Source organism: Notamacropus eugenii, chromosome 1, assembly GCF_028372415.1.
Source record: "Notamacropus eugenii isolate mMacEug1 chromosome 1, mMacEug1.pri_v2, whole genome shotgun sequence".
NCBI classification, from domain to species: domain Eukaryota; kingdom Metazoa; phylum Chordata; class Mammalia; order Diprotodontia; family Macropodidae; genus Notamacropus; species Notamacropus eugenii.
The window spans coordinates 401,078,019-401,098,274 of NC_092872.1; the positions used below are offsets into that span (position 1 = coordinate 401,078,019).

The window sequence follows — 20,256 nt, forward strand, 5'->3', positions numbered from 1 at the left end:
TCTTGAGACAATCAGTTTATTTCCCATAACAGGTATTTAGTTTATATACTAAACATATATGGTCCTCTACCATGATGGGCATGCCATACTGTCCCTCAATCCTGGGCCAGTTACTTAACCCCTCACTTTCCCAGGTAATTCTGTATAGTCAGCTGCAGAACAGGTTCTGATCTGCATTAGTAGAGTTTCTATGGCAATGATATCAAAGTTTTGGTGAAAGAAAAAAAATTATATATCTAGTATAGTATGTGTGGGTTTCTTTTATCATTTTAGAATTTAAAATATTTTAGTATTTGGAATTAATAAAATAATAAAATATTATGGTAAATTAGTAAAAACAAAATAGAGAGCATTATTAATATGTAGTAAATTAATAAAATGATATATTTTCTCTTCATAGCTAACACACACACACACACACACACACATATACACACACACACACACACACACACCCCTCCAGGCATTGCAGAAAGTACTGATGCATTGGATAGAGTACTGCACTTGGACTCAGGACGACCTGGTTTCAAATCTTCCCTCAGACACTTGCTAGCTGTATAATGCTGGGTAAATATCACTTAACCCAATGTCAACCTCAGTTTCCTCTTTTGTACAAAGGGGATATTAATAGCACCTATCTCACAGGGTTGTGGTGAGGATCAGATGAGCTAACACATGCAAAGCATTTTCAAGACTTAAAAGTGCCATATAAATATGATGGTTCTTCTTAACTATAATAATAATCTCTTAGAGTTGTTTCTCAGTAAGCTATTGCTATAAATAGAAGTGGAGAGAATAAAGGCAGCATGCTCTGCCTTTTATAAAATTACTATACCCTATAAACTCTCTTTCTTACTTAGGTTGATATCTGTGTTGTGGGATCATAGAGTCAATATAAAAAGTATTTAGATCCATCAGATTGTGGAATTACAGAGTTGGAAAGGTCCTCCAAATTCATCTAGACCCACCCACTCATTTTATGGGTAAAGTCACACAGCTCATTAGTGACAGCGCCAGTCATAACTGAAGGTCTCCTTATCCATGGGCTCATGTCCTTTCTGTTAGACTACCCTGTACTCTCTGTGCCAACCTCCCTCTCTAACGCTGATGTCCATATGCTTCTAAATCCTACACTTTTCCCCTTCCCGATGTATTCACATTAGAAATCCATCAGAATGAGTTGCTGCTTGGTTGCTTTGAGCCTGTTTGTAAACTTGGTGCACATTTAGATTTAGGAAACAAATCGGATTAATAAGACCAGTGGTGCTCAGTAGCTACCAGACCTCTTACCATTTACAATAAGGTGTCATCAGCGCCAGCCTTGCTTCAGTGCATTACAGAATGCAAGTAATAGAATTTCTGTAGTTAAACAGCTGTCACTTTCAGGGGCTGGAGTGTTCATATATAAATCTGTAATGTGGAGGAGAAATGATAGGTACCTAGTGGGAAGGTTGGGAAGGAGATAGGATTATCCTAGATAGTTTGGCCAGCCAAGACATTGGCACCAAAGTTGTCAAACAGAAGAAAATTGAAATCCACAACTTTTTCTTTGTTTTCTTTTTGAGTTAGAATGCCATTTGTGTGGGAGCTGGGGACAAGCCTATGAGTGAATACAGATCTGTCCTCTACTACCAAGTCAAGCAGCCTCGCTGGATGGAAACTGTCAAGGTATGGAAGATGTTGGGGAAGGGGTTGGCAGGAGGTGAGTGGAGAAACTTGTGATTTGACTCATTGTTCTTATGGCATTTTTCATCTCAGTAATCCAATTAGCATTTTGGTGAAAGTATGTTAAAATGTTTTGCCTCCTAGGACAGTTCTGTGTATGTAGAAGATCAATTTATGATACTTTGAATGATATTCCAGTACAAATTTTAAAAGAAAGGCTGCTAGTGCAGTGGAAAGAGTACAGCATTTGAAATCAGAAAGCCTGGGTTCAAATGTTGGCACTGCCCCTTTCAAGCTGAGTGGAGTTGGAGTAGCCATCTTATCTCAGTTTCTTTATCTGTAAAAAGAGAGGGTTGGACTACATGACTTCTAAGGTCCTTTCTGGCTTTGAAGTTACACTCCTATGTTAATTGTAATTATGATAATCTATTGTCAGAACTATGGAGCATTTGACCTAGAGTTAGGAAACTCTGGGTTTAACTTCTTATCTTGGATACTTCTAGCTATGTGGTCTACCACAAGGCCCTTAATCTCACTGGGCCTCAGTTTTCTCATTTGTATAATGAGGAGGTTGCACTAGATGAGGCCTGAAGTTCCTTCCAAATCTAAATGTATGATTCCTATGTAATCCTGTGAATTTTGTCCTGTACCCTATTGGAAAGGGAGAAGAGGAGGAGCAAGGATAGTGACCTAGGAAATGGAAGTCATTGGATCTACTTGAAAGGTGCTAATAATCTAATGGGGGAGATGGATTAGGCAAGTGAAAAAGACATAAAAACTCATATGAACCTCATCTAAACTCATTAAAACCTTTATAACTCATTATGCATTCTTGGGAAGGTCCATTAACCTCTTAGGACTTCATTCCTAAAATGAGGGGCTTGCCAACACTAATGCTCTGTTATTCTAAGTTTGGGATTTAGCCAGAGGCCCAGTAAGAGCCCTTTCACCATCTCAATCCACATTTGTTCCATTGCTTGCGACACTCCTTCCCTACTCTTGTCCCTTGGACACATCTGACCACAGAAACACTATATATGTTGGCATTCACTTTCAGCTTCAACTTTTAAAATCTGTGGAACATTGATGTCCAGCCATTTTTCAGTCGTGTCTGACTTTGTGACTCCATTTTGGGGTTTTATTGACAAAGATACTGGAGTAGTTTGCCATTTCCTTCTCCAACTCATTTTATTGATGAGGAAACTGAGGCCAACAGGGTTAAGTGACTTGCTCAGGGTCACGTAGTAAGTGTCTAAGACTGGATTTTCACTCAGGAAGATGAATTTACCTGACTTCAGGCCCAGCCTTCTATCCATTGCACTACCTAGCATGCCTTACATGTTATTTTCCCAAGGGAAGGACCTCCTTTCCCCCAAAAAAATCCTTTCTCTTTTTGAAATTGTTGACCTTTGCTCCTCTGTGATTTGAGCACAATATTTTATAGGAGATGGAGATGGCATGGAGTACCTTCAATACCATTGTCTAAAAGAGACAGAGTAGTAGACAGACTTAGTCCAGGATATGGGCAGAAGAAGGTTCCCTAAAGCATGAATCTGTAATGGGTTTTAATAGTCATTCCTGAAGGTGGACCATTGTAGAGCTAGACAGGATCTTAGAGCCATCAAATCCAATTTTCCATTTTACAGATGAGGAAACTGAGACACAGAGAGGTTAAGTGACTTCCTTGGGTAACCAAAAAAATGAGTTTCTGAGGTGGAATATGAACCCAGGTCTTTCTGACTCCAATTCGGGCATTCTATCTACCATTTCAAATGGTTTGCTAATGTGTGCCATGACATTCTTTTGCGCCCTTTGCTTACAATTTTAACTTAGTAGACTGCTTACATCAGTTTGCAGTGGGATTGGCAATTGGGATCTGGGTGTGAGGAGTGGTTGGAACAGGATTTCAGGGATCTCTATCCAGTCATCCTGGGATGGTTTATATTGAGTAGCCAAAGAAGTTAATGGTCCTGGTTTTTAATATAACAACTTGTTGGAAAGAAATACCAAGGAGAAACTCGATGTATAATCAGGGATGGGATTTGGCCCCAGGATTTTTTTCTGAATTTAATATTTATTGGATTAAAGTGTGTTATTAATTTGCATAAATGAGGCTCCTCAAGCAAAGCCCCTAATGACCACACTTAATTTGCTAAGCATTGATGCAATTTCTAGAACTCCTGGAGTATGAGAGGGAAATGTATGTTGTGCAGTTTGCAGTGCATAAAACCCTGTGTTTAAATTATGCGACTTTTATGTCAATTTGGGGAGATTCATTTTTCCCCACCATAATCTACAGGTTTATTTTTATTGACTAGGGATGCAATTTGCAAATGGATTATATTTGATACTTTATTTTCTCTTCATAGTTAGTTCTTGTGTAATTTCTTTATGGTTCATCAGATTTGATGGATGTGTAATAAATCAGTGTGCAGAGCCCTCAGTGAAATGGAATGGGTGGTGGAGGTGGGGATGGGCATATTAACCATCTGTTTCTTGAGTCCTGGTCCCTTTTTGCAAAGGTGGCTGTCCCTATTGAAGACATGCAGAAGATCCACCTGCGTTTTATGTTTCGGCACCGGTCATCCCTAGAGTGTAAGTGTGTAGCTCAAGGGGCTGTCAGGGGCCCTAGTGGGTGGGAATGTGGGATGACTGTCCTGTCCAAGTTTCTCTTCTCTGATAACATATTTTCCATTTCCAGCTAAAGATAAAGGGGAAAAGAACTTTGCCATGTCCTATGTGAAGCTGATGAAGGAAGATGGAACCACTCTACAGGATGGGTGTCATGATTTGTTAGTCCTGAAGGTACAATAGCATTTCTTCTTTAATTTTTTTCTTATTCTGAACTTAATGAACACCAAATAAAATGAACATTTCCATATATGTTGTAGAACAGAAGGACAGTATTGGACATAAAACTGTGAATCTCTATTATGTAAAGCTTGCTTTTCTTCTTAAGTATATAATAAATCCAACATGTAACTTTCCAAGCTTCTCTACTTTTTGTGTGATTCCTTCTGGCCTTCCTTCTGTTCTCTTTTCCTTTTGGTGAGGGGAGAGGGTGAACTCTACGTCCACTACACTTCCCCCCTTTTCCCCCCTCCCCCCACCCCCACCACTTGCGGAAAAAAAAAGAAAAACCAAACCATTGTAACAGAATTGCGTAGTCAAGAAAAATAAATCCCAACATTGGTCATTTCCAAAAAAAAATTGTATCATTCTGCATCTTGACTCCTCCTCTTTATTCAGAGGTGGATAATATGCTTCTTCACTGGTACTCTAGAACAGAAGTTGGTCATTTCATTAATCAGAGCTCTTGAATCTTTGAGAGTTCTTTATCTCTACAATATATATCCATATTTCTTAATTAGTTTGGAAGGGTGTGTGTGTGTGTGTGTGTGTGTGTGTGTGTGTGTGTGTGTGTGTGTGTGTGTTCTGTAAGGACTGAGCTTCAACTACTTTCAGAGAAAGTATAGATATTTATTGAGGTGAAAGAAACCTAATAAGGAAAATGTGAGTGATAAAGGATAGTCACACTTAAAAATCTGCACATATTCAGAGGCAATGACATGAACTTTCAGTGGTGGGTTTGTACTGATCTATCTATATACTCTTTCCCCTCAGCGCTTGTGACAGTAGCCTATATTTGTAAAATAAAAAGAAAAACAATGAATTTAGAAGCAAAGTGAAAGAGAGATCATGGAAAACAAACTTAACTGGTCCACACTAGGATTGAATTAATGACCTTGGCCTCATTATCATTAGCACAATGCTGTAACTGAATTAACTTGACATAGACTTGTAATAGAAGTGATAAAATACATACAAGAATATCTTTGCTTAATATATTTAATAGAGTTTAAATATAGATAGATTGTGATGTATAAAAAGTTCAAGAGATGTGATTTCTGGGTAATTAATGATTTTATTAATCATGCTAGCGTATAATTAATGAAAAGAGTCAGTGAAACTCTGGAATGCCAGAGGAACCCACTCAACACGTATATGTCTTTGGAAGAGTGGGTGGCAATTGACTTTTATGGGTTAACAAGTAATGAGAAGAATGAGTATTATAATGAGAAGTGGAACTATTCTAATGAAGAGCTGGGGGAATGTGACTTTCATTATGTCATTTACTTCCAAACCACCCCCAGCCTTGGGCAATCTAAGCAAAGAATTTATCCCAACCCAACCAGTAGTATAACACAATGGCACCTGCGTGTTTCTGAACAAGGTTGAGGAGAAAGTTAATCCAACCTCATTATCGGCAATGTCTTTCAGATGCTGGCTTGGCCTAACAAACAATAAAGTTTCAGAAAGGGATAAATCCTGTGACTCCCCAATATTAACAATCAATTATTTAATAATCATTTCTCGCATAGATATAAATCATTACTATGACTGTAAATTCAATGTTTATAATAAATGCCAGTCTACAATGAAACCAAATACAAGATTGCTACCTATCTTTCCTATTTTTAACCCTTAACATTTCACTCAGGAGAGGAGAAAGTGAAATATATTGATCATTTTTACAAAGAAAAACCAAACAGAGGAGTAACAAATGAAAGATATGTTTGTTGTGTCCAATTATATATAGAATGAGAGTAGCAGTGTACTGCAGTGGAAGGATTGCTTTAGTTGGAGTCAGACTGGAATCATGTTCAAATCCTGTCTACTATTTAGTAGACATGTGACTTTGGCTAAGTCATTTGGCCTCTTTGGACCTCAGTTTCCTTATTTGTAAAATAGGGGAGATAGACATAGATACCCTCTAAGGTCCCTTCCACCTTTCAGTCTATGATCCTATGAGTTTCACCTTAGAGTTTGATTGGGATGGGAACGAATTGGAGCTTGCTACACTTTGATTCTTCCCCTTTTATAGAACAAGGGAATATGACAGATTAAGGGAAGCTAGGAATGAACCCTGATGATTTAGCTTCCAGCTTATTGCCTTTGATTTTCTTTTAACCTTACCAGCAATCTTTCCTGATGATTGGAAGGCGAGGGAAGAGAATAAAAACTAGTGAAGGATAATTTTGTAGAATAAAGATATCTCTTCTCTGTGTTTAGGGTAACGGGTCAGTTCTATGGAGGAAGACTTCAGCCATTTTTTTTCGCATCCCTTTATAACATTTTCCATAAGTAAACAGATAGTAGGTTCTTAGTTACTATATATTGAATTGAAACAATCAGTCTAGGTGCCTCCATCTGTTGGATCACCCTCTTTTTCCACTAAAGAAATTCTCAGTGCTTTATGTTACTGCAAAAATAGATCTAAATTCTCAGCAGAAGTTCACTAATTCCCTACTCATTCAGTTCTTCCACATTCCTCTTTCCTGCTTCCCCTGGCTATCCAGGAATTTGGTCACTGCCATCTCTGACTTGTATCAGTCACTTGACTCTTGTCTTGGAGGAGTAACCTGGGTGATGTTTTCAGGGGGACAGCAAGAAGATGGAGGATGCCAGTGCTTACCTGACTCTTCCTTCCTATCGGCACCATGTTGAAAACAAGGGTTCCACACTGAGCAGAAGTTCCAGCAGTGTAGGAGGACTCTCAATCAGTTCCAGAGATGTGTTCTCTATTTCTACTCTTGTGTGTTCTACCAAGCTAACTCAGAACGGTAATGGGGCTACTTAGGAGAGTGAGGTGGAGTGGGGGTGAAAGGGAGGTAGTGCTTTCCCATCTCAGTGTGTATTATAGAGGAGGAGTGAGAATCAGGAAAAGGTAAGAGGCTTACCTGATTGATAATATGTCTGGTCTATGTTCTAGTGGGTCTGCTAGGTCTGCTAAAGTGGCGTATGAAACCTGAACTACTGCAAGAGAATTTAGAAAAACTGAAAATTGTGGATGGAGAAGAAGTTGTGAAGGTTGGTATGAATCCCTTTATTATTTTTTAATCAGATCCCTTTATATGCATTGAAATATTTGCATGCATTCAAATCTGGGCATTGAGTGATGGAATTAGGCTGTCTCTGAAGGGGTTACAGCATCTCCCTCTACAAATGAGTATTGAAAATGCCTATAAAAATAGGTCACAGAGAAAAGGTTATGGGATTTAGAACTAGAACAAAACTTAGAGACCATCTGGTCACAACTTCTCATTTTGCAGGTAAGGAAACTGAGGTCTAGAGGTAAAGTGGTTTAACAAAGATCAAACACTGACCAAGTAGAAACATGAGATTTGAACCCAAGTTTTTAAATTAAGTGCTCTATTATTCACATTGACCTCAGAGAATTCTTGGTTGCCTTGATAAGTTAATTCGATGACTACCTCCTACCATACATAAAGTCTTTCCTGATCCTTTATCTACTAGTGCTTCTTTCTCCCCCCTTCCCCAATAACAGGATATCTATTTTTTATCTATATACGTACATGTTTGTTTCCTCTGGTAGAGGCTGTCAAAGTCAGGTTCCTTTTACTTTTTATCTCCAATGATTGTCACATAGTAAGTACTTAGTACATGTTTGCTAAATGAGGGATTGGTAGATTATGTACACCATGGCAGCATGCCCTGAAGTATCTTGGGAAATCATTCCTGGGAAGTTTTGGTTGATGAGATGCTCTGTCTTGCACATAGTAGGCACTAAGTTGGCATGCTGTTAAGGTTTGCAGCTATGTGACTGTAGCTGGTGACTTTTTATTATGAATCTGTTGGTTGATAGGAGAGTTAGGAAAATATAGTTGGTTTGACCTGCTTATTGAACTTGAAAAAGCAGAGATGAGGAAAGGGAAAAAAAGTCTCAAAGGATAGAGACCTGACTATATAGTTGAGGTTTCTGTCAGAACAAGAAGAATGCTAGAAGCATTTTGGTTGTGTCCATTTGGTGACAGAGAGGGAATATAAAGTGTTTCAGGTATTGGTCTAATTAAAGCAGCTCTTTTCTCCCCACAGTGAAGATTAAGGGAAATACCTCAGCAGGCACCATGTTTACATTAGGAGTTTTGTATGGTCAGAAAACCAAGGAATAAACAACTCTGTGTGGCAGAGCCCCCATCCCAGAGATTCTGGGAAATATTGATCCATACTACCTGAGGGAGGCAGGCTTGGGGTAGTAGAAAGAGTGCTAGACTTGGAGTGAAAAGCTGGGTTTAAATTTTGCCTCTGACACTAGCTCTGTAAACACTAACCTTGTTGAACGTGGGCTTCCTCTTCTGCAACATGGAGATCCAGGGACATGGTGGTTTGGTGGTTAGAGAGCTGGCCTCTGAGTCAGGTAGACTGATGGTTGGGTTCTGCCTCTGATAGATGCTGGGCCACTTGCTTGAACACTCAGTGCCTCAGATAACTCTCTAAGACTGTATTTCTCAGGTGAGGTGCTGATATGCATTGGTAAAGGGACTTTTCTCACCTGGAAGTTTCCTACACTGAAAAAACTCCAGATCCAATCCAAAAGCAAAGCAAAATAAAACAAATCTATGGAGATACTACTACTACTAATGACAAACAATAATAATAAACATTTATATAGCATTTGTTTGTGCTAGGTACTATGCTAAGTACTTTACAAATACTCATTTATTCCTCCCAACAATCCTGAGAGTTAGATACTATTATTTCTTCATTTTACAGCTGAGGAAACTGAGGCAAACTGAAGTTTAAGTGATTTGCCCAAGGTCACACAGCTAGTGAGTATCTGAGGCAGAGTTTGAATTCAGGTCTCTGACTCCAGGCCCAGTGATCTATCCTAGCTGCTGCATAATAATACTTATGGTACCCGCTTCACAGGGTTGTATGTATAAGTGCTTTTCAGATTCTAAAGCTCTGTAGAAATGTCTTTTCTTACTACTTTATTTGCTAGCATGTAAACTATGGACAAGAGGAAGCCTGCCACCATGATCCAAGAGCCAGCCTCAGAGTCTGGGAGACCTGGGTTCAAATTCTATCTAACACAATTGCCTCTGTGTCCTTGAACAAATGACTTTGCATATTCTCAGGCAACTCTCTAAGACTATAAGATGTAGGAGAGTTTCTGATCTGTATAGTTAGAAGGACTTTCTTTCCTGGGAATTCTCTATACCCTTGAAATCATAGGTCCTGATCAAAAACCAAACCAAAACAGACAAACAAAAACAACTTTACAGTATAGACTATTATTACAAACTGATGTTTCATGTGCCTATACCTAACTACATGTGACAGGCAGCATCAGTTACTTTCTAGGAACCTGTTTGCCTTAGAAGGCAGTTTACTAGTTGTGGGAATGTAGTATGTAAAGAACACTCCCTCTGGAGTCAGGAGATGTGCAGTCAAATCCCTCCTCAGGCTCTCACTACTTCTGTGATCATTTCACCTCCTTGAGCCTCAGTTTCCTCATCTGAAAAATCAGAGGTTCACATTAGATGGTCTCTGAGGTCCATATTAGCTGTACATCCAGGGTCTTCTAAGTTGTTATATCACAAGTCCTATGTTCCTTCACCATGCTGATGACTCATGCAAGCTTTCTTTTTTCTCCCAGTTTCTCCAAGATACCTTGGATGCCCTCTTTAATATCATGATGGAACATTCCCAAAGTGATGAGTATGACATACTGGTCTTCGATGCCTTGGTAAGAGAGTGGTAGAAAGCTGTGAAAATGTTTTGAACTCAGATTATATTGATAAAAATACTACTGTAGTTTTGACTTCATGAGATTGACTTTTGGATAGATGAATGGAATCATGTTTCCTTTAAGTCAGAGTTTCATTTATAACTGTAGTGGAGTGAAAGGAAAGGAGATTCTAAGTCCTGATGACAAATTAATGTTGACTGGATATATAGGAAGTAGGATATCAGGAAATGTCTAGGCTGCTTTTGCTGAATCCTCAGGGTTAGCCCAAAACCTAACTGAGGGAAGGAAACATTTTTCTTGGCCATCTTCTCCCTTGACTTTCCAGGACTGCTGGGCAGCCTAAGTCCTATCCCAGTGCCATTCAAGTGTCATCATGCTGTCCCTGGTTGCCTTCTATCATAATCCTCCATCATGGCCTATCTTCCAAACTCCTTGCATTCTTTCTCCCCCATGAAAAATCGTGACTTTCTTATGTCATGGAGAAAAGCCAGCTAAGGTGTTAATGGCCAACTATGGCTTAACTTGTTATTCCAACTCAGAAGCATTTACATTTCAAATGCAAATTGGATACAGCACAACTTTGGCCAAAAGAAATTAATCTCTAGCAGAAATTTCAGGACTTATTGCAGAGAGGTGAGGGGGATTTTTTTTGAGCAAGGTAGCATCTCAGAACCCTTCAAGTCCCATCATATAAGCATCCATATCCATATCATCTACACAGAAAGTCAATCTCATAAATGCTCGTTCTTGACATCTTTTTCAGATCTATATAATAGGGCTCATCGCTGATCGGAAATTCCAACACTTCAATACTGTCCTGGAGGCCTACATACAGCAACATTTCAGTGCAACATTGGCTTACAAGTAAGTGTATATGCTTACTGGGGTTCCTCTTGATAATCAGATTGAAAAATCATCACCCATATATCTTGAGGGGAAAACCTTGGCCCTTAAGTGTTCCCTGGAGACTGAATCCACAGCTCTCTTTTCTAGAAAGAGTAAGAGCTTCCATATTAACTTCTCCAAGAAAGGACCAGAGCCATTTTGTAAACTGTGACTTCAGAGTCTTAGAAGTTATTCAATATTAGAATTAAATGAGACCCTAAAGATCATCTAGTTCAATATTTTTGTTTTATAGACAAAGAAACTAAGTCTGTAAATTTGTTGGAAGTTTTTTTCAGCTTAGTCTTTTGAAAGTACATGTAGCTAACCTCTTGAATGGAGGGTCATAGGATCATAGATTTACAATTGGAAAAGGCTCTGGACCTCAGTTTTTTTCTTAGTTACAAAATAAAACCATTGTCTTAGATGACCTCTAAATTCAAATTCTTCTAGTTTTAATTGTACTAATCCCTTTCTATCCTTCCTGTTTCCACATCTGCTCTTGTATCAAAAGGCCTAAAGAACATAGGGGGCTTCCTGTTGTTCATTCATTATAAGAATATTCTTGTTCCTGGCTCTCTCGGAGACAAATCACAAGAACAGAGATGGAGTGACAAAATTTTGTATTAGAACTAGTTTCTAGATTCCCTAGTTCCCAGGCATATAGGATCACTTTAATTTTCATGGTAATGGCAAGAGCTGTCATAGACTGAGATTAATCCTTTCAAGATTCAAAATATGTGGAAAAACTCTTCTTTATAGCACCATTCGTACTTCTTGCACTGTCCTCCTCCAACTGAAAATGACTTTTTACCCCACTTTTTACCCACAGATATATTGGAACATGTCACTAATAGCCAGTCACTACCACTTGTCTATAGCCTATTTTTTTCTAGTGATTCTGAATTATGGAATGCTGGAGCTGGAAGGAGTCTTTGAAATCAATCTATCCAACTTCCCTAGCATAATTGACTTTCTTCATAGTGTTTGCTTTGGGGATTTTTGTATAGACATACACATAGTTACACCCAATGATAAATTTATTTTGCACTACTGTATACTATGGATTGAATGTTTCATGATTTTGTACATAAACTAATAATTGCACCATGTCCTGGGAAGAGATGTATTTTGAAAATGTAACCTCTTGTTTAGGAAACTGATGACAGTCCTGAAGACCTACTTAGATACTTCCAGCAGAGGGGAGCAGTGCGAACCTATCCTAAGAACTCTGAAAGCTTTGGAATACGTGTTCAAGTTCATTGTTAGGTCGAGAACATTATTTTCACAGTAAGTACCTGTTATGTAAGAGTGATTGATTAACTGCAATTCCACTGAGATAGAACAGTGCTCATACTGTTGGAGAAACTCACTTAGAAAATTATAACTAGTTGTCGATCAGAAACAACTTTTCCCTTACAGAATCATAACAAATGTTCCATCTTATCTAAGTGTATTTGAAAAAAAAAAAAATCCCTCTTCTTGCCTGTTCACCTTAAGCTAAAAGCTCAAAGAATAGTATTTTATCCAGCTAGTATAGATTGGGGTTACAGGCCCTGCTTTCTCCAGTCATCTTCCTTGTTTTATTTGAGACATGAAGATAACAGTTCGAGAATCTATATTCAGTGTTGCCGAGCTCCTCAAGGAGGGGCCTCAGGGCACCTTAGGTGATTTGGTATTCATTCAGATCCAGCAAAACTGTGTATGACAGATGGGCAGTGGTCTGAGCTTTAACTTACTGTCCTTGAGATTCTGGCACCCTGCTACCAGTTGGTTAATATGTGAAATACTATGGAACTCTGGACGTTGGAATCAATTTAACAATCATTTTATTAAATGTTACCTATGTGTGTACTAGTTACTGGAGACACAAAAACAAAAATCCAAATGGCTTACCTTCTACTGTGGGGAAAATAAAAAAGTAATTTGGTGGGGAGAGTACTGAAAATCAGGGAAATTTTTTGTAGAAGGTGGCACTTGATCTAAGCCTTGAAGAGAACCAGGGATTTCAAAATGTGGAGGTAAAAAGAGACAATATTTCAGGCATGGGAGACAGTTTATACAAAAGCATGGAGATAGAAGGTGGAGTATCATGTTAAGGGTCAGTTTGGAATGTGGAATGTGAAGGGGACAGAACATGATGAATCTAGAAAGATAGGCTGGAGACACATTGCAAAGAAATTTAGGTCCCAGACAGGGGAGGAGCATTGTACACTTGATGTTCAGTACCCCTGAAGGAATGATTACAACTGAGTCTGTGAGGACAAAGAGCAGGGATTCTTAGGCTGGAGTCCATGAGTACACTTCTTAGCACAGGACTTTTTAGGGTTTTAATCAAATTTGCATGGAGTGAAAGGGAAAATATTTTCTCCCGCAAATAAGTTGTAAGCTCTGTGAGGTCAGAGACCATGTCTTTTGCTTCTTTTTATTTTTTTTTATTTTGTAATGTTTAACAATCACTGCCATACAATTGCGATTTTATCCCTCCCCACCTACTCCCCACTACCCCCCTCCCTCCCCACGACTGCATACAATTCTGTATAGATTCTACATATACTTTCCTATTGAGTATATTTTCACTATAGTCATGCTATGTAGTCAGACTAAGATAAATGAAAGAAATCGTATAACAAATCAGAACATAATACACAAACACATACACATACACAAACATGATCTGCTACAATATGTGAGTGACTTCCATATTTCTCTCTCTGAGTGTGGCAGGCATTTTGCCTTGAGATCCTCCATTGGGATTTTTTTTTTTTTTTTTGGTAAGAAGTTCTTGTGTCATTACAAAAATCTAAGTCTACCAGAAAAAACTCTCACACACTGTGGTTGTTGCTGTGCATAAAGTTCTCCTGGTTCTGCTCCTTTCACTCAGCATCAGGTCATATAAGTCCTTCCAGGCCTCTCTGAAGTCTTCTTGTTCATCATTTCTTATGGCACAATAGTACTCCATTACATTCATATACCATAATTTATTCAGCCATTCCCCAATTGATGGACATCCCCTTGACTTCCAGTTTTTGGCAACTACATAGAGTGCTGCTATAAATATTTTTGTACATGTGGGACCCTTTCTCATTTTTATGATCTCTTGGGGATACTTTTGCTTCTTAGTGTAATATTTTTAACTCAGTGCAGATTTGGTAGAAAGACAAAAGAAGACTCCAGCAGCCACAGGAAAGCCATTAAGGAAAGTTCTTTGGATAGCTTTGGTTTCTTTTTGAATCCCAGAGACCAACAAGAAGCAGGATTTGATTCTGGAGCTCCAACAGAGCTGCCTTATCTCTAGTTAATGGAACACAAACCCCAACCCTGACACCCTCTCCTTGTCGTCTCCCCCTCCCATTATAGTTCCTTCTTTTTTTTCCCATCCTCTCTTCTTACTCTTATTTATTTCTTGGACTTCTTGCCTTTTACCCTTTTAATGCTTTTGCTTTGTAGCATTTGGGGCAACTCAGTAGCACAACTGATAAAGGCTTGTAGTCAAGAAGACCTGAGTTCAAATTTGACCTCAGATATGGACTAGCTGTGGGACCCTGGGCAAGTCACTTAACAAGTTTGCCTTAGTTTCCTCATCTATAAAAAGGGGATATAATAGCACCTACTGGCAGAACTGTTGTGAGGATCAGATGAAATAATAATTGTGAAGAGTTTAGCCCAGTGCCTGGTACTTAATAAACACTACATAAATGTTGACTTTTTACCATTCTTTTTATTATTTTATTTATTTATTATTATTATTATTTTGCTTCCCCCCTTCTCTTGGAATGTTATTTTATTTGTATTCTATTCCCTTTATTAAAAAAAAATGCAATTGGTAAAGAGAGTTGGGCTGTTGGGTAAATATAACTTAATTAAATACACAGTCTTTAAACAGCTATCATGTGCCCTCTGGCTCTATGCTGGGTGTTAGAGATGCGGAGACAGAAATGAAAACCCTGCCCTCAAGGAACTTACATTCCAATGCGTGAATGGGAGTGGAAGGCTCTATTTGGAGGAATCCACAGATTATAGAATTAGAGTCAGGAGGGGACCTCAGAAAGCATTTAATTGAACCCCTTCATTCTATTGATGAGGAAACTAAGACCCAAGGAGCTAAATTAAGTGACTTGGTCAAGGTCAAAGAAGTAGTAAGTATCAGAGGTCAGATCATGACCCTGGTCCTCTTTCTACTCCATAAGACTATTTTTCTCCAAAAGTAAAAAGCACCCCTAACAACATTTGCCTCCATCCAGGAACTGCAAGATAGGAGAGACTCATGACCCTGGTCCTCTTTCTACTCCATAAGGCTATTTTTCCCCAAGGGTAAAGAGCACTCAGTGTCTTCATCTGTGCCTTCTTCCAGGATGGAGGGATTTTTGTACTATTTGCTGGGGCTAAACTTACAGTTTTACCTGTTTTCATCTGTGCTAAATCTAGGGAGGAGCCTAAAGGGCAGTCTATAGCATTGGGGGAACACTTCCTCAGGGGTTTTGGAGGCTGAACAGCATCCTGTTCCCATCCCCATTCGTTGCCTTGGAGTTTTGGAGCCAGCTGGAGAGAGATAGGGATATAATTACTGCTTCTTTACTTGTTGTGTCTAGTATTATGTTTCTGTTTCCTGTCACTCTTTTGTTCTGCCTTCCCATGGGTATAATTACAATGTATCTATCTCTCATTATTTGTTTCTCTACACTTGATCCTCTCTTTGTTCACACTGCATATATTCCTTTACCGCAACCAAGGAAGTAGTCTTATGTCAGGATATGGTTCAAGGTTGGATGGTGAAGGACCACAAGATAATAGTTCTGGTACTGCAAGAGACCTCAGAGATCATTTTGTTCAACCCTTTCATTTTTATAGATGAGAAAACTGAGACCTGGGGAAGGTTAATTGACTTATCTCAGGTTACACAGGTAGTCAGTATCAGAGGCAGAATTTGAATTAAAGTCCTCTGACTCTAGATCCAGTGTTCATTTTTCTGTACCATGATACTTCGGAATGCTTGAAATTACATTGGGATTATTCATTTCTTTCCAGCATATGCCTTTCCTAAAGTTCATGCAGAAAATTCAGAGATTCTTTCTTATTCCCCATATATCAATCCTTTCCCTCTTCTTCTGCATGTCCATCTAACAATAACAGACCATTATTTCTTTTTTAAAAAAGTTTTACTATATTTTTTCAATATTTTATCTCCCTCCCATCCCCTGTCCACCAATTATATGAAAAAAAAGCAACAACACGTAACAAATATGCATAGACTTTGTTTTGTTTGGGTGTTTCTCATGCTTTCTTCCTTTCATTTTAATTCTTTTAAGCAACATGACTAATGTGAAAATATGTTTAATAAGAATGTATTTGTAGAACCCATATAAGATTGCATGCCATCTTGGGGAGGGAGGGGCAGAAAATTTAAGACTTATGGAAGTGATTGTAGAAAAGTGCAACAAATAAATTAATAAAAAACTAAATATGCATAGATACGCAAAACAAATTGGCTACGTCCAAAAAAATGTATATTTCATACCTCTTCTTAACTCTATCACCTCTCTATCTGGAGGCTGGTAGTATCATCGGTCCTCTGGAATTATAGTTGATCAGGGCATTGATTAGTGTTCATGAAGTATAAACTGATATATAGTGAAGTGTGCAGAACCAGGGAAACAATATATACTATCAAAACGACTTGGTAAAAAACATTGTTTCTTGACTGTCTCCTGTATGGCTGGCAATCTACTTGGTGCTATGCAGGAGTGATAGCAATTCATAGGATGACATGGTTTAGAAAGTAGAAAGAGCCTGAACCTTCATCTAGTACACACCCTATTTTAATTTGATTTCTCTCTATTATATTGGTTTTTGGGGGTTGTGTTGGTACCTTATATTTCTGAATTAGTGATTTACAGATATGTTTTCCCACCCTTGCCACAGATCTTCCCTTGAAATAAAGAAAATAAGCCAGTTAAACAAAAGAAGCTGTCATAGCAGCCAATTTTGACAGTATATGCAACATTCCATACCATTAGTTCCCTATTCACCAACAAAAATGAAGGGCATACGTTCATTTTATAAGGAAGGAAGCAGAGGCTTTGTAAATTCAAATAACATGCTCAAAGGCATGCTGGCAGTGAAAAGAGCCAAGATTCAAACCCAGGGCATAAGATCAAAGAGTTGGAGCTGGAATGAACCTTAAAGGTAATGAATACTATCACCTTTCTTTTAGAGATGAGAAAACCCGGGGAAGGCAGATGACTTACCTGAGATCACATGGATGTGAACCTCAGGGGCAGGATTTGAATTCAAAAAGGTCCCCTGACTCCAGAGCCAGTGATGTTTCCATGAGACCTCTGTGCTCTGCTGTCTTGAATTATACCTCAGTGTCCTGGGCCAAACTCATCTTCTCTCAACTGGAATCTCAGCAGGGACTCTTCCCCAAACCTTGTAAACTGCACGTTGAATTCCTGCTTCCTCTCCATTTACTGATCCAAACACCATGATATTTTTTATTGCCCTGAAAACTTGCCTTCAATGACTGACCCCCTGTGAAGTACAATGGTTAGTGAGGAGGTACAGAAATGACTGTCTTTCAGATACTAAGCCTCTCTCTCCTAAATGCTAGTGTGATATTTATCCTGGAGATCAGAGTGATAGCTTTGTTTATTATCCATTTTGGTTTGTACTTCTGGAGTCTGAATGCCATACCATGGCTTCATTCTTCTACGTGACTGACGTAAATTTGGACAAACCATTTTTACATGCCCAGCAAGCAAGACTCCAATCCTGGTAAAAGTTTTATATCCTCCTACTCTCTATCAAAAAAGCGAAACAAAACAAAACACAAAACCAGCAACAAACAAAATATATAACCTGAAACAACCTAAATGCAGAGGAAGGCACTGCCCTCATTCCTCCTCCTGTGTTCTTTTTCTTCTCATATTCTACACACTGCTATTCTCCTTATCCTCAAGAATGGGATGATTTTTTCACCTAAAGGAGGAAGCACAGAGTAAAAACATTCAGTTTTTGGAAACTGAAAACACAATGAGTGAGAAGAAACTCAAGGGAGCACCCTCTCCTGTCTGAAACCCTGTTCTCTGTGATGGGGCTCTTGATAGCTTCAATTTTTCCTTGCATTTAAAAAAAATTAGCAGTAGAATTTCACGCTTTCCAGGCTGGGCCCTAGGTTCTACATTTTCTTAGTACCTTACTTTAAGGAAACAACTTTCTGGTCCCTAGGAATCATGTGGTATTGGTGTTGGTACCATTACCATAGCTATTCATTATATTATCTCCAAAATTTATTGTTATAAATGTGAACACTCCTGATTGGACATCCTCCTCCTCCTTCTCCTCCTCCTCCTCCTCCTCCTCCTCCTCCTCCTCCTCCTCCTCCTCCTCATCATCATTATTCCCTGACCTGGACTTTTAGAACTTTACATCCTAAACTTTCCACAAGTAGTCAATGACACATTGATTTGCTGAAGAGCTGCCCTTCCTCATAAGGCAATTTGTCCTCTGAACTCTGAAACTCAGTTTTCCCATACTTTACTTTCTCTTGGCCACATTCCATTTCTTCTCTGCCCCTGGCAAACAACAGTTACTCCATTTCACTTCCCTCTGCTCTTATTCCTTGTTTTTTTCCTCCCCAAGTACCCCAAGTCTGACTATAGAATTTTACCCACACACTCTTCCCCATCAATTTGTCCTTCCAAGCACCCCATCCTTATTCCCCTCATGGGATAGTATCTTTTGATATCTTTTGTAGGACAGCCCAAATATACTAGGTCAAACAAATCTTAGAATCTGGTACTTTTTTATGTAAATGTCTAGTGGATGAGAGATGCAGCTGACTTAAGAAGGAAAGGAATAAGACATGCTTCACAAAGCATGTCTTTATTCATCAGTTAATAAGTGTTTATTGTGCATATATGATATATCCAACACAGTGGGAGGTACAGAAGATATTAAAAATGGTCTCAATTTAGTTTATCTCAATGTGAAGATCCATTATGGGCAAATTGCTATAATCTGACAATTAATTCATCAACAGTCATTTATTAAGTTCCTACTATGAGCCAGGCACTCTGTAGGTCTGCAAAGTCTCAAAGACCAAACAGTACTTGGCCTGTAGAAGATTATATTCCATCAGAGGAAACAACACATAAAACTTTGAAAAAATACAAAATATTCACAAAATAAATGTAATGCAATTTTAGGAATTGGAGGGGACAGAAAACTAGCTAAGGCAATTAAGAAGTACCTCTTGAGCTGAACACTGAAGGGAATTATAGTGTTATGTGGGAGAGGTGAGTGGTCCAGCTAGGGGTAGCCTATTGAAGGGCATGGAGATGGTAAATGCAAGGTCACATCTGGGGAAGACCAGTTGGACTGGAACATGCTGTGTGTGAGGGAGAGGAATATGAGATCAGTATGCAAAGACAGGTCTTCACCAGCTGGCAAAGGTCTATAAATGCCAAACAAAGGAGTTCACATATTATCCTAGAGGCCGTATGAAGCCAATGAAGATTCTCGATCACTGTGGGGATCAAATAAGATGGATGTGAAATTACTTTGACACTAAAGGTGTTAGGGAGCATTTTCATGATTCTTCTTCCTCTATTTTTTTACTTCCTCAGCACCCCACCATATCCAAAGAAAGGAACCATTAAAAAATCAGCAAGGGGCTGGTCAAGGGAGAAAGCTTTTGTTCTCTCTATTGGGTCACTCCTCTATGCCTGGAAAGTAAACTTCTAGTCCTAATGTAACAATCCACACTGAAATGGTTGTGGAATCATGGAATGCCAAAGCTGCCCTGAACCTTAGAGATCAATAAGTAGAATTATAGGAGCATGGCATCATTTACACAAGAAGAAACTGTGAGAGATAATGTAAATGCTCACAGAGCCAGCAGGTGTCTGAGGTGGGATTTGGACATAGGTCCAGCCCCCCTCATTTAATAGGTGAGGAAATTCAAATTCTGTTGAATAGGGATTGTCTTCCGCCACTGGGAAATAAGGTATACAACGCTCTTTGCATCTTCTGGGGGTTTCTGGGATTCCAGTGATCTTGGCATCTTTAATAATTAATAATAAGTAGATTTTATTTATACATATATATGTATATATCACTTTAAAGTTGGCAAAGATACTTCCCATATATTATCT

The 20,256-nt window shown here is 38.8% G+C and overlaps 1 protein-coding gene across 1 annotated transcript in view; it reads left to right on the forward strand.

Annotated features, from left to right (window-relative positions):
* DOCK2 (dedicator of cytokinesis 2) overlaps positions 1 to 20,256 on the forward strand; it is a 480,195-nt gene that overhangs the window by 68,687 nt on the left and 391,252 nt on the right. The window contains exons 15-22 of the mRNA XM_072630938.1: positions 1,570 to 1,668; positions 4,188 to 4,260; positions 4,367 to 4,470; positions 7,106 to 7,289; positions 7,439 to 7,536; positions 10,127 to 10,216; positions 10,983 to 11,083; positions 12,257 to 12,391. Coding sequence (XP_072487039.1) covers positions 1,570 to 1,668; positions 4,188 to 4,260; positions 4,367 to 4,470; positions 7,106 to 7,289; positions 7,439 to 7,536; positions 10,127 to 10,216; positions 10,983 to 11,083; positions 12,257 to 12,391 — 884 coding nt within the window. The remainder of the gene's footprint in view (positions 1 to 1,569; positions 1,669 to 4,187; positions 4,261 to 4,366; positions 4,471 to 7,105; positions 7,290 to 7,438; positions 7,537 to 10,126; positions 10,217 to 10,982; positions 11,084 to 12,256; positions 12,392 to 20,256) is intronic.